Here is a 14,328-nt window from a genome sequence, read left to right on the forward strand (position 1 = left end):
GTCAGCTAAAACAAGACCAGGAGCTTACTGTGGCTCAGATCATGAACTCCTTATTGCCAAATTCAGACTTAAATTGAAGAAGGTAGGGAAAACCACTAGACCATTCAGGTATGACCTAAATCAAATCCCTTATGATTATACAGTGGAAGTGAGAAATAGATTTAAGGGCCTAGATCTGATAGACAGAGTGCCTGATGAACTATGGATGGAGGTTCGTGACATTGTACAGGAGACAGGGATCAAGACCATCCCCATGGAAAAGAAATTCAAAAAAGCAAAATGGCTGTCTGGGGAGGCCTTACAAATAGCTGTGAAAAGAAGAGAAGCAAAAAGCAAAGGAGAAAAGGAAAGATATAAGCATCTGAATGCAGAGTTCCAAAGAATAGCAAGAAGAGATAAGAAAGCTTTCTTCAGCAATCAATGCAAAGAAATAGAGGAAAACAATAGAATGGGAAAAACTAGAGATCTCTTCAAGAAAATTAGAGATACCAAGGAAACATTTCATGCAAAGATGGGCTCAATAAAGGACAGAAATGGTATGGACCTAACAGAAGCAGAAGATATTAAGAAGAGTTGGCAAGAATACACAGAAGAACTGTACAAAAAAGATCTTCACGACCCAGATAATCACCATGGTGTGATCACTGACCTAGAGCCAGACATCCTGGAATGTGAAATCAAGTCAGCCTTAGGAAGCATCACTATGAACAAAGCTAGTGGAGGTGATGGAATTCCAGTTGAGCTCTTTCAAATCCTGAAAGATGATGCTGTGAAAGTGCTGCACTCAATAGTCCAGCAAATTTGGAAAACTCAGCAGTGGCCACAGGACTGGAAAAGGTCAGTTTTCATTCCAATCCCAAAGCAAGGCAATGCCAAAAAATGCTCAAACAACCACACAATTGCAGTCATCTCATATGCTAGTAAAGTAATGCTCAAAATTCTCCAAGCCAGGCTTCAGCAATATGTGAACTGTGAACTTCCAGATGTACAAGCTGGTTTTAGAAAAGGCAGAGGAACCAGAGATCAAATTGCCAACATCTGCTGGATCATGGAAAAAGCAAGAGAATTCCAGAAAAGCATCTATTTCTGCTTTATTGACTATGCCAAAGCCTTTGACTGTGTGGATCACAATAAACTGTGGAAAATTCTTCAAGAGATGGGAATACCAGACCAGCTGATCTCTCTCTTGAGAAATTTGTATGCAGGTCAGGAAGCAACAGTTAGAACTGCAGATGGAACAACCGACTGGTTCCAGTTAGGAAAAGGAGTATGTCAAGGCTGTATATTGTCACCCTGTTTATTTAACTTATATGCAGAATAAATCATGAGAAATGCTGGACTGGAAGAAGCACAAGCTGGAATCAAGATTGCCGGGAAAATTTCAATAACCTCAGATATGCAGATGACACCATTCTTATGGCAGAAAGTGAAGAGGAACTCAAAAGCCTCTTGATGAAAGTGAAAGTGGAGAGTGAAAAAGTTGGCTTAAAGCTCAACATTCAGAAAACAAAGATCATGGCATCTAGTCCCACCACTTCATGGGAAATAGATGGGGAAACAGTGGAAACAGGGTCAGACTTTATTTTGGGGGGCTCCAAAATCACTGCAGATGGTGACTGCAGCCATGAAATTAAAAGACGCTTACTCTTTGGAAGGAAAGTTATGACCAACCTAGACAGCATATTCAAAAGCAGAGACATTACTTTGCCAACAAAGGTCCGCCTAGTCAAGGCTATGGTTTTTCCTGTGGTCATGTATGGATGTGAGAGTTGGACTGTGAAGACGGCTGAGCGCCCAAGAATTGATGCTTTTGAACTGTGGTGTTGGAGAAGACTCTTGAGAGTCCCTTGGACTGAAAGGAGATCCAACCAGTCCATCTTGAAGGAGATCAGCCCTGGGATTTCTTTGGAGGAAATGATGCTGAAGCTGAAACTCCAGTACTTTGGCCACCTCATGCGAAGAGTTGACTCATTGGAAAAGACTCTGATGCTGGGAGGGATTGGGGGCAGGAGGAGAAGGGGACGACAGAGGATGAGATGGCTGGATGGCATCACTGACTCGATGGACGTGAGTCTGAGTGAACTCTGGGAGTTGGTGATGGACAGGGAGGCCTAGCGTGCTGCGATTCATGGGGTTGCAAAGAGTCGGACACAACTAAATCAGTTCAGAACTGAACTGATGGGATCAGATGCCAAGATCTGCATTTTCTGAATGTTGAGTTCTAAGCCAACTTTTTCACGCTCCTTTTTCACTTTCATCAAGAGGCTCTTTAGTTCTTCTTCACTTTCTGCCATTAGGTTGGAGTCATTTGCATGTCTGAGGTTATTGATATTTCTCCCTGCAATCTTGATTCCAGCTTATGCTTCATGAAGTCCAGCATTTCACATGATGTACTCTGCATATAAGTTAAATAAGCAGCATGATAATATACAGTCTTGACATTATACAGCCTTTCACTATCTTTAACCAGTCCATTGTTCCATGTCCAGTTCTAACTGTTGCTTCCTGAAATGCATACAGATTTCTCAAGAGGCAGGTCAGTTGGTCTGGTATTCAGAACTCTCAGAATTTTCCTCAGTTCGTTGTGGTCCATACAGTCAAAGGCTTTGGCATAGTCAGTAAAGCAGTAGATGTTTTTCTGGAAGTCTCTTGCTTTTTTCATGATCCAATGCATGTTGGCAACTTGATCTCTGGTTCCTCTGCCTTTTCTAAATCCAGCTTGAACATCTGGAAGTTCACAGTTCCTGTACTGTTGAAGCCTGGCTTGGAGACATTTGAGCATTACTTTGCTAGCGTGTGAGGTGAATGCAATTGTGCGGTAGTGTGAACATTCTTTGGCATTGATTTTCTTTGGAATTAGAATGAAAACTGACCTCTTCCAGTCCTGTGGCCAATGCTGAGTTTTCCAAATTTGCTAGCGAATTGAGTGTAGCACTTTCACAGAATCCTCTTTTAGGATTTGAAATAGCTCAACCAGAATTCTATCACCTCTGGTACTTTTGTTTACAGTGATGCTTCCTAAGGCCCACTTGACTTCGCATTCCAGGATATCTGGCTGTAGGTTAAGTGATCACTCCATCGTGTTTATCTGGGTCATGAAGATCTTTTGTATAGTTCTGCGTATTCTTGCCACCTCCTCTTAATATCTTCTGCTATTGTTAGGTCCATACCATTTCTGTGCCCATTTTTGCATGAAATGTTCCTTGGTATCTCTACTTTTCTTGAAGAGATCTCTAATCCTTCACATTCTGTTTTCCTCTATTTCTTTTCATTGATTGTTGAGGAAGGCTTTCTTATCTCTTCTTGCTATTCTTTGAAACTCTGCATTCAGATGCTTATATCTTTCCTTTTCTCCTTTGCTTTATGCTTCTCTTCTTTTCACAGCTATTTGTAAGGCTTCCTCAGACAGTCATTTTGGGTTTTTGCACTTCTCCTTGGGGAAGAGACTCAGGAAAAACTAATTTAAAGACGTGGGTTAGAACTTCAGTTTACATAGTGTCTTCATCAAAGAATTGATTTGTAGAGAAATGACAATGCAAAGAAAAGCAATTTTAGGCTTCTAAGGGCAGCAAACTGTGAGAAGGTAAATATATGGGAGCAAACTAACCCAGGGTTGTTAGCAAATTTCTGTGGAGCCTCTCTACTCTGACATGTCTACAGCCGTCTCCAGGATAGAATTTATATCCTGCCTTAGGCAGAAAAAGAGGAGTAGAGAGGGTTTTTTCTTGCCATTATTGCTTATTAACTGCCTGCTGCTGCTGCTAAGTCGCTTCAGTGGTGTCCGACTCTGTGCAACCCCATAGACGGGCTCCCCTGTCCCTGAGATTCACCAGGCAAGAGTACTGGAGTGGGTTGCTTTTCCTTCTCCAATGCATAAAGTGAAAAGTGAAAGTGAAGTCGCTCAGTCCTTCCTGTCCAACTCTTAGCCCTTCCCTCTCCGACTCTTAGCGACCCCATGGACTGCAGCCCACCAGGCTCCTCCATCCATGGGATTTTCCAGGCAAGAGTACTGTAGTGGGGTGCCATTGCCTTCTCCAATTAACTGCCTCAGTCAGTTCAGTTCAGTTCAGTCGCTCAGTCATGTCCGACTCTTTTCGACCCCATGAATCGCAGCACGCTAGGCCTCCCTGTCCATCACCAACTCCCGGAGTTCACTCAGACTCACGTCCATCGAGTCAGTGATGCCATCCAGCCATCTCATCCTCTGTCGTCCCCTTTCCCTTCTGCTCCCAATCCATCCCAGCATCAGAGTCTTTTCCAATCAATCAACTCTTCGCATGAGGTGGCCAAAGTACTGGAGTTTCAGCTTTAGCATCATTCCCTCCAAAGAAATCCCAGGGCTGATCTCCTTCAGAATGGACTGGTTGGATCTCCCTGCAGTCCAAGGGACTCTCAAGAGTCTTCTCCAACACCACAGTTCAAAGGCATCAATTCTTCGGCGCTCAGCTTTCTTCACAGTCCAACTCTCACATCCATACATGACCATAGGAAAAACCATAGCCTTGACTAGGCGGACCTTTGTTGGCAAAGTAATGTCTCTGCTTTTGAATATGCTATCTAGGTTGGTCATAACTTTCCTTCCAAGGAGTAAGCGTCTTTTAATTTCATGGCTGCAGTCACCATCTGCAGTGATTTTGGAGCCCCCCAAAATAAAGTCTGACCCTGTTTCCACTGTTTCCCCATCTATTTCCCATGAAGTGATGGGGCCGGATGCCATGATCTGCGTTTTCTGAATGTTGAATTTTAAGCCAACTTTTTCACTCTCCTCTTTCACTTTCATCAAGAGGCTTTTTAGTTCCTCTTCAATTTCTGCCATAAGGTGTCATCTGCATATCTGAGGTTATTGATATTTCTCCCGGCATTCTTGATTCCCGCTTGTGCTTCTTCCAGCCCAGCGTTTCTCATGATGTACTCTGCATGTAAGTTAAATAAGCAGGGTGACAATATACAGCCTTGACGTACTGCCTAGGGAGGTAAAATAAGGGAAAGCATTACAATAGTTCTTATAGACAAAGTAGGTGGCTCTGAAAAGAGCCTTTTTCAGTACAGAGAAAGCAGCAGGCTTGGAATTAAGCCCTCTCTCCGCGGATGCGGCGGGCAAGCTGGATGTCCTTGGGCATGATGGTGACGCGCTTGGCGTGGATGGCACACAGGTTGGTGTCCTCGAAGAGTCCCACCAGGTAGGCCTCGCACGCCTCCTGCAGCGCCATCACCGCCGAGCTCTGGAAGCGCAGGTCGGTCTTGAAGTCCTGCGCGATCTCGCGCACCAGCCGCTGGAACGGCAGCTTGCGGATCAGCAGCTCCGTGGACTTTTGGTAGCGGCGGATCTCGCGCAGGGCCACCGTGCCGGGGCGGTAGCGGTGAGGCTTCTTCATGCCGCCGGTGGCCGGCGCGCTCTTGCGGGCCGTCTTGGTGGCCAGCTACTTGCGTGGCGCCTTGCCGCCGGTGGACTTGCGAGCGGTCTGCTTAGTGCGAGCCATGAGGCTAACAGAAAACTGGCAGGAGAGTATTATGCTGCTAGTGCTGCTTCTGACCTTATTTATAGGAGCAAATCAGTTTGATTCCTAGGTCCCGCGCTGTGATGTAATTGGTTCTCACTTTGCCTTTCGGAGAAATATGACCGGATTTCCTTTAAAAATTAAAAGTATAATCGAACTTTTATCCTGAGTCTATAGTCCAGTATAACATGAGTCCATACAGTAATATAACAGTGAAGTTTCATTTAGTACTGATATTAATGTAGTTCATTCATTGCATTTTATGAACAGAAATAACCAACGGACTAAACAATTCTAATCTCGTTATCCGCAAAATTTAAAAATCCCGCCCTGACATGTCACTGGCCAGCTATTCCTCCTTTGTTCTCTTGTTATACTTTTTGACAGGAAATTCATTTGACTATGCATTTATATGTAAAGACATATATCGTGAACAATACACGCAAAACCTCTCAATGAGGCATTACGGTCTTGTTATTTACCTACATGTACGTCATTCATAGCCTACAAGCCCAAGTTTATGTTTTGATATGGAATTCTCTAAACATGGATTTTTTGAATTTACAAATTATACCTTTTGTTATAGGCTAGGTTAGAAAGCTACTAACAAGAATTTTTCTAAGACTTTATGGCGCGTTAAGTGACCAATGGCTAGCAATTTAGCACCTTTTTAGCAAATATGGGAGATACTCTTCCCTTTTTAAACACAATACTTAACACTATAATATTAGCAAATAAAACTTAACTAAGATAATCCATTCGTTTTCATTGGAACACGCCTCCTGTAGTTACTGAGTAGTCCAGCACTTTCCAGAAAAAGTGAGTGGCTCTGAAAAGAGCCTTTGATTTTCAGAACTGGGAATATAATACTGCTAAACGTTTCACTTGCCCTTGGCCTTGTGGTGGCTCTCGGTCTTCTTGGGCAGTAGCACCGCCTGGATGTTGGGCAGCACACCACCCTGAGCGATGGTCACACGACCCAGCAGCTTGTTGAGCTCCTCGTCGTTGCGGATGGCCAGCTGTAGGTGACGCGGGATAATACGGGTCTTCTTGTTGTCCCGGGCCGCATTGCCTGCCAGCTCTAGAATCTCGGCGGTCAGGTACTCCAGCACCGCCGCCAGGTACACCGGGGCCCCGGCACCGACCCGCTCGGAGTAGTTACCCTTGCGAAGCAGCCGGTGAACTCGGCCCACGGGGAACTGAAGTCCGGCCCGCGAAGAGCGGGTCTTCGCTTTTGCTCGGGCTTTCCCTCCTTGCTTCCCTCGCCCAGACATGACAAGCGTTGAGCAAAATCAGAACCGCCACAGGAAAAGCAGAAAAAAAGTGACCTATAAGCTGCAACAAGATGGCAGTTATAGTGCTGGGTGGAATTGCCGCATGCGAGATAGGATTGGTTAAAACCTTCTGTTTTGTGTCTAACCAATAAGAAAAGAGATCTGGTGGAGGTAAGTTTACATAATCTCGTCACGAATGCCTTGTCAAATCAGGTATGAATATTCGTAACCACCTTATTTGCATAGACCGCCTATAAAAGACGAGATTCTATTTACCAGCAGGCATTTCAAGACCTTTCTGTGTTTTTGGTGTTGTTATTATAGACATGCCTGAACCGGCTAAGTCTGCTCCTGCCCCTAAAAAGGGGTCTAAAAAAGCTGTGACCAAGGCCCAGAAGAAGGACGGCAAGAAGCGCAAGCGCAGCCGCAAGGAGAGCTACTCCGTGTACGTGTACAAAGTGCTGAAGCAAGTCCATCCGGACACCGGTATTTCGTCCAAGGCCATGGGAATCATGAACTCTTTCGTCAACGACATTTTCGAGCGCATCGCAGGCGAGGCATCGCGCCTGGCGCATTACAACAAGCGTTCGACTATCACATCCAGAGAGATCCAGACCGCCGTGCGCTTGCTGCTACCTGGGGAGCTGGCCAAGCACGCCGTGTCCGAGGGCACTAAGGCTGTTACCAAGTATACCAGCTCCAAGTAAATACGCTTTGCCACAGTTGACGGAGAATGCAGTGGCACCCCACTAGTCCATGGGGTCGCTAAGAGTCGGACAGGGCTGAGCGACTTCACTTTCACTTTTCACTTTCATGCATTGGAGAAGGAAATGGCAACCCGCTCCAGTGTTGTGGCCTGGAGAATCCTAGGGACGGGGAAGCCTCGTGGGCTGCCGTCTATGGGATCGCACAGAGTCGGACACGACTGAAGCGACTTAGCAGCAGCAGCAGCAGCAGCAGCAGCCGCTGTTAAACCAAAGGCTCTTTTCAGAGCCACTTACATTTTCACTTAAGGAGTTGTATACTCTTTCTGCTCTAATTTGGCTGGGCATATAAAGTGCAGTTATGTTTGGTGCTTGAGATAATGAGATGAGAAGCTTCTATTTTGAGAAGAAGGCTCTTAAGTCTAACATTTACCCAAACTTCCGTTCTGTACTAAATCGGCCAGTTTTTTGTTCTTTTTATATGGTAAGCAAGGGCGGCCGACTAATTGTAGTTTCCAGCTTCCCGCAACCTCTTTTTTCAGGCCAGAGTCTATGTTCCCACATCAGCCTGACCCACAGAATTAAGATCCTAAACTCTTATCAGGCCTTCGCTCCAGGGTTAAAGATGCTTTTCCCTGACATCCCCGCCCTCACCCCCTTCCCCCTCGGCGCCTGCGTATGGCAGGACCCCTTGATTACCTTTGTAAAAACAACCAATAGTTTTCTAGTTTCCTGACTGGACGTTGAAGTGGTGCCAATCTTCCCTTGATTTTCCTTATTTCACTTAGTTTAAAAGTATTAGGCACTTTGATACTCATTGCATTTTCCTTAATCTGGATGTCGCGAGATTTCATAAAAAATGAACAAATTCACCGACAGATGTAGCCTAATGCTGGGAGAGGAGGTTATTCTTGTAAAAAGACTTCTTGATGTGTTGAGAGATCTGTAGATGTGAAATGTTTTTCAATTCTATTTGGACATCTTTGAAAGAACATTGCCTCAGAAGAACATTGGTTGGAATTTGAATTTTGTGAGGTAAATAATCTTTGGTTCTCACAGCCTCACTTTCTTACTGTAAAAATGAATATTATGGGAGTTCCCTGAGTTGTCCAAAGGTTAGGACTCGGCTTTTTCACTGCCTTGGCCTGTTCAATCCCTGGGAGGGAAACTAAGATCCTGCCAGCCCTGTGGAGCAGCTCCCCACAGCACTACCCCCCTCCTCCCCCCCAAAAAAATTATTGTAACCAACTCCATTGACAACACTTTTGTGTGAAAAAAATGCAATAATTGTAATAAACACAAACATGTTAGATAGATATACAACTCATGAAGTTATTTATGGACATTATGAGGTTAATTTTTTCCATCATTCCTACACTTTACATATAAGAAAGACAAGTTTTTGAAGTAGTATTATACTCAGAAGTAATAATAATACTATAATGAGTGAGTAAAGTTCTGCTGCATGAAATTAGACATTCTTTTGTTCAGTAGGACCCTATGGGGCCTTCTGTGGAAAATTCTTCATGAGATAGGAATACCAGACCACCTTACCTGCCTCTTGAGAAATCTGTAGGTAGGTAAAGAATTAACAGTTAGTCTGGACATGGAACAACAGACTGATTCCAAACTGGGAAAGGAGTACAAGGCATCTGGTCCCATCACATCATGGAAAATAGATGGCGAAACAATGGAAACAGCGATAGGCTTTCTTTTCTTTTCTTTCCAAAATCACTGCAGATGGTGACTGCAGCCATGAATTTAAAAGACGCTTACTCCTTGAAAGAAAAGCTATGACCAACCTAGACAGCATATTAAAAAGCAGAGACTTTACTTTGCCAACAAAGGTCCATCTGGTCAAAGCTATGGTTTTTCCAGTAGTCATGTATGGATGTGAGAGTTAGAGTATAAAGAAAGCTGAGCACTGAAGAATTGATGCTTTTGAACTGTGGTGTTGGAGGATACTCTTGGGATTCCCTTGGACTGCAAGATCAAACCAATCAATCCTAAGGAAAATCAGTCCTGAATATTCATTCATTGAAAGGATTGATGCTGAAGCTGAAGGTTCAATACTTTGGCCACCTGATGTGAAGCACTGACTCATTGGAAAAGACCCTGATGTTGGATAAGATTGAAGGCAGGAGTATAAGGGGATGACAGAGAATGAGATGGTTTGCTGACATCATGGACTCAATGGACATGAGTTTAAGCAAGCCCAGGGATTTGGTGATGGACAGGAAGCCTGGTGTCCTGCAGTTCATGGTGTCACGAAGAGTCGAACACAACTGAGCAACTGAGCTGGACTGATGGGGCCTTCCCCCATAACCTTTGTTTTAGATCCTCTCTGAGGTATCTTCCCTGATAGTTCAGTTGGTAAAGAATCTGCCTGGAATGCAGGAGACCCTGCATTTCTCGATCCGGAAGATCTGCTGGAGTGGAATAGGCTACTCACTTCAGTATTATGGCCTGGAGAGTTTCACGGACTGTATGGTCCATTGACATGTATATTCCATAGGGTCACAAAGACTTGAGCAGGACTGAGCGACTTTCACTGAGGTATCAACATTTGATGCAATCTTTCTGACTTCTTTTGCAGAAGTGAAAACCCTTCCACTGAATGGAAGATGTTAACTACTTCATGACCATGACCACCTAGCTCCATGCCTCCTGGAGCCTAAAGTGAAGTGAAGAGGCTCAGACACATCTGACTCTTTGCGACCCCGTGGACTGTAGCCTAACAGGCTCCTCCATCCATGGGATTCTTTAGGCAAGAATACTGGAGTGGGTTGCCATTTCCTTCTCCAGGGGATCTTCCTGAACCAGTGGTCAAACCCGGGTCTCCTGCATTGCAGGCAACGCTTTACCCTCTGAACCACTAGGGAAGCCTGGAAACGAAGATCTGATCAGTTTAACACTTGTAACACCACTCTGTTACTCTTTATAAGTCAGTGAGAGAATTTTGTATAATCTAATCAAATACCCTGGGAAACCACTTCCCTCAGCTCGCTTTTAAAAACCCAGGAGCTTGAGGCTTTTTAGGGCCTGAACCACCTCTCATTGCAAGGCTTTAGAAAAAGCCTTTCTCTATTCCCAACGCCAAAGTTTCAGTTTGGCCTCACTGTGCGTTGGGCCCAGGAGACCGAATTAACATTTCTGCTATTAAAACCTAGACACCCTAGCTAAAAAAGGAAATGTAAACTGTTGCTGTTAAAGCAATGTCAAAATTATGTGAGTCTGCAGCATTTAGGAAGCATTTACTAGTATCTATAGTCATTTTCATATTTACCCTTCTAAATTTCAGATATGTAGTTATAATCTTAAAGAACATCATTGAATAAATACATTAATCAATAATTCTTAAACACGTGTAGGTGCATTAATTTTTGGTTGGGGTCTGATAAATTATCACAATTATAGTGGCTTAAAACAATACATTTATAATTTTATGGTTCTTTAGATCAACATTCAGAAATGAATCTCATTGAGGTAAAATCAAGCTGTCAGAGTAAGAGTGAATCTGTTTCCATGCCTTTTGTGACACCTGGAGTGTTCTTTGTTCCTTTGCTCATGGCACCTTTCCTAGATTTGAAAGTAAGCAATATCTGGCCAAATCATTTTCATGCTGCCTTCTCTCTGGATATGCATTCTGATTCCCTCTTCCACTGATAAGGGCCCTTGTATTATATTAGGTTCACTTGGGTTCTCTAGGATAACCTTCTATTTATTTATTTGGCCTCACCACCCAGCATGTGGGATCTTAGTTTACCAACTAGGCATCAAACCCCTGCCCCCTGCAGTGGAAGCATGGAGCCCTAACCACTGGACCACCAGGGTACTCCCTAGGATAGCCCTATTTAAAGTCAAATGATAAGTAACCTAAATGGCATCTGCAATCTTAATTCCCATTTGTTATGTGTCCCAACATATTCATAGACTACAGAGATTAAAAGGTAGACAAAATTGCGGAGGCATCATTGTATCTAGCACAGTAAATGACAGTATTTTTAAAATTTGACAGAATGTTATATATTTTGCTTTTGGCGGGAGGAGGAACATATGGACACATTATTGTATGTAATTTCTGGGAGTTCGTATACTCCACTAAAGCTCATGTAGTAGACCTGGTTTAGGTATTTACCCCTGGGACTATAGAAAGCAAAAATTGTCTATTTACAATAATATGAAGTCTTAAGTACAGCTATATGGTTTAGTTTTCATTCTTTCAATATATATATGTATATGTAATAAATATGTATTATATATTTATATTTATTATTTTTATATATTATATATATATATGTTGTTGCTTTTCTTCTTTATGTATATTGTGTTATTTGAATGTTTGCATACATTTTTGTGTATGTTGTGTTGTAAACTTAAGTGTACTTTGAGTGGGAAGCCTGCCATTCATGAGAAAGTAATTTACACAATGTTATAGGCTATTATGACTTTTTTCCTACCAGGGTTGAAATCCTAAAGTATTTTAAAATATACTCCTAGCATTTGTTCAATATGGAATGTCATTTATAGCGGTTTATAACCTTAAGCAGATTTGTAAATGGGGATTCTCTGGTGGCTCAGCAGTAAAAAATCCACCTGCAAGGCAGGAGACGTGGGAGAGGAGGCTTGGGTCTCTGGTCTTGGAAGAACCCCTAGAGGAGGGCATGTAACCCACTCCAGTACTCTTGCCTGGAGAATCACATGCACAGAAAAGCCTGGTGGGCTAAAGTCCAGTAGTCGTAAAGAGTTAGACACGACTGAAGTGACTAAGCACACACACTCCCAGGTTTGTAATTATGAGAAAGGCTAAGTTATAATGACTGTTATATATGTGTTCACATGACAGGAGAGTGTTGGTAACTGAAATGACGTATGAATTGTTTTTCCATTAATTTTTTTTTTGCTGACCGAGATGAAAACAATCATATGAAATCCATCTTGGGAGAAAGTAACATAGTTTAAGGGAGAGGATGCACCAAAATACCTTCTGGGCATTTCTTTCCTGAACTGCCAGTGTTATGAATCCCAATATGGTAGTTTGGCAATGGTCTAACTTTTCATTAGAGAAACCTTGGACAAATTCTCTTTACAACTAAATGGCCCTATTCTGGAAATGGTGATACTCACTTTTCAACCACTATGTTCATTAATTGCCTTGTTCCCATTAATATTTTGAAAAGTTATATTGCTTTAAGCAAATAAATTGAATACATGTACATTTTCTTCTTACCACAACACTAATACAAGAAGCATTGCATTACATTCCCTATATGGCACATGCCACATGGTCAGCCTGCTCCTGGTGTCACAGCCAGGACCACACCCTGAACACAGGGCGCCTGCTGCGGAAGAAGCTGGTGGGTGGGTTCTGCATCCAAGCCTCCAGATCCTGGGCAGGCCTGGCCTTCCCCCGCCATGCTCTGCTTCCTTGACTGGAAAGGTCCCAGAACTGCCTCCCAAGTGCTATACTGGCTGGAAATTTGGGGTTTGAGTTGGGGCTGCTGGGTGAGGTGAGGGTGGGAGCTTTAGCTCTCTACTGCTCAGCAAGGCCTTTCAGCACCTGGACACTCTGGGACTGGGAAGCCTGTCGGTGCTTGGGCTGTGAGCAGGTGCCGCTCCCCACCAAATCGCATCTCCTCACCTGTAAAATGGATGCGTACACTAGCCCCCGGGAGATTGCAGCAGACAGCAGTGCCTCTCCGCTTACCCTGGTCGGCCTGTCACAGGCTCTGCCCGCAGCGGGGATGTCTCCCCCACTGCATGCAGCTTGGTTGGTCTGGTGTTTGGAATCACTCGGCCCTGCGTCCAGTACGCTCCGACCACCTTGTCCACTACGGACCTGGCAAGCCCACCTTGCACTGATTAAAAAAAAAAAAAAGCAGCATTGTAAAACTAAAGTTGCTCTTTTCATGAATTCAGTTTGTAAAGCACACTACTACACCAGTTCAGAAGTTCAGATGATACTTGCATGTCCACACTTGGCTAACGTTCAGTTAGTGAGCAGTGAAACAAAACAAAACAAAAAAAGGCCATGTTACTACTAAACTAAATTAAAAGAACATGATTGTGTTTTCAACCTAATGGTCTGTGTATCGGGAGTGTTAGCACCACAGAGCACCAAGCTGCTTTTGGAGAAAGTAATGGCAAGAAAACCTAATTTTGGCAACCGGTAGTTGTTACAACGCTTCTACTGAAAAAGTGGGTGGCTCTTAAAAGAGCCTTTGGAATCAAATATGAAAAACGCCCCTTTGTCGGGATCACTTGGAGCTGGTGTACTTGGTGACAGCCTTGGTGCCCTCAGACACCGCATGCTTGGCCAGCTCCCCGGGCAGCAGCAGACGCACTGCGGTCTGGATCTCCCTGGATGTAATAGTCGAACGCTTGTTGTAATGTGCCAGGCGAGACGCCTCGCCCGCGATGCGCTCAAAGATGTCGTTGACGAAGGAGTTCATGATGCCCATAGCCTTGGAAGAGATGCCGGTATCCGGATGGACTTGCTTCAGCACCTTGTACACGTACACTGAGTAGCTCTCCTTGCGGCTACGCTTGCGCTTCTTGCCATCCTTCTTCTGGGCCTTAGTCACCGCCTTTTTAGAGCCCTTTTTAGGAGCAGGAGCGGACTTAGCTGGTTCAGGCATAGCTAACAAACGGAGCAACTTCCAATCAGAATAAAAATTGTGCTGCTGTTACAGTGGTCGTGATATTTGTAGAAGTAGTATGCAAATATGGTATGTAAAATCTTGCATTCTGATTGGATAAATTTTGCTAGTTATTATGGCGGTATGCAAATTATGTGCCATCAGTTTTCGTTTTTAATTGGTTGCTACCTTGAAGACACTTTAGCCAATCGAA

The 14,328-nt window shown here is 43.8% G+C and overlaps 4 protein-coding genes across 4 annotated transcripts in view; 2 read left to right on the forward strand and 2 right to left on the reverse strand.

The window, feature by feature from the left end:
• The window catches only part of LOC147347545 (histone H1.3-like), a 28,455-nt gene extending 21,628 nt beyond the window's left edge, over window positions 1-6,827 (forward strand). Inside the window, 1 exon segment of the mRNA XM_086369917.1 lies at window positions 6,428-6,827. Coding sequence (XP_086226043.1) covers window positions 6,428-6,656 — 229 coding nt within the window. The 3' untranslated portion in view covers window positions 6,657-6,827.
• On the reverse strand, window positions 1,060-6,383 carry LOC147347548 (histone H3.1-like). The gene has a single exon (XM_086369915.1). The coding sequence runs from the start codon at window positions 5,373-5,375 to the stop codon at window positions 5,070-5,072; it is 306 nt and encodes a 101-aa protein (XP_086226041.1). The 5' UTR covers window positions 5,376-6,383; the 3' UTR covers window positions 1,060-5,069.
• Window positions 6,828-7,040: 213 nt separating the features above from the next.
• LOC147347549 (histone H2B type 1-C/E/F/G/I) lies at window positions 7,041-8,819 on the forward strand. The gene has a single exon (XM_086369916.1). It carries the CDS (start codon window positions 7,099-7,101, stop codon window positions 7,477-7,479), a length of 381 nt encoding a protein of 126 aa, XP_086226042.1. The 5' UTR covers window positions 7,041-7,098; the 3' UTR covers window positions 7,480-8,819.
• Window positions 8,820-13,633: 4,814 nt separating this feature from the next.
• Window positions 13,634-14,185, reverse strand: LOC147347550 (histone H2B type 1-C/E/F/G/I). Its single transcript, XM_086369907.1, has one exon. The coding sequence runs from the start codon at window positions 14,112-14,114 to the stop codon at window positions 13,734-13,736; it is 381 nt and encodes a 126-aa protein (XP_086226033.1). The 5' UTR covers window positions 14,115-14,185; the 3' UTR covers window positions 13,634-13,733.
• Window positions 14,186-14,328: the final 143 nt, after the last annotated feature.

This window comes from Bos grunniens, chromosome 23, assembly GCF_055505025.1.
Source record: "Bos grunniens cultivar Pamir isolate PY7600 chromosome 23, Bosgru_T2T1.0, whole genome shotgun sequence".
NCBI lineage: Eukaryota > Metazoa > Chordata > Mammalia > Artiodactyla > Bovidae > Bos > Bos grunniens.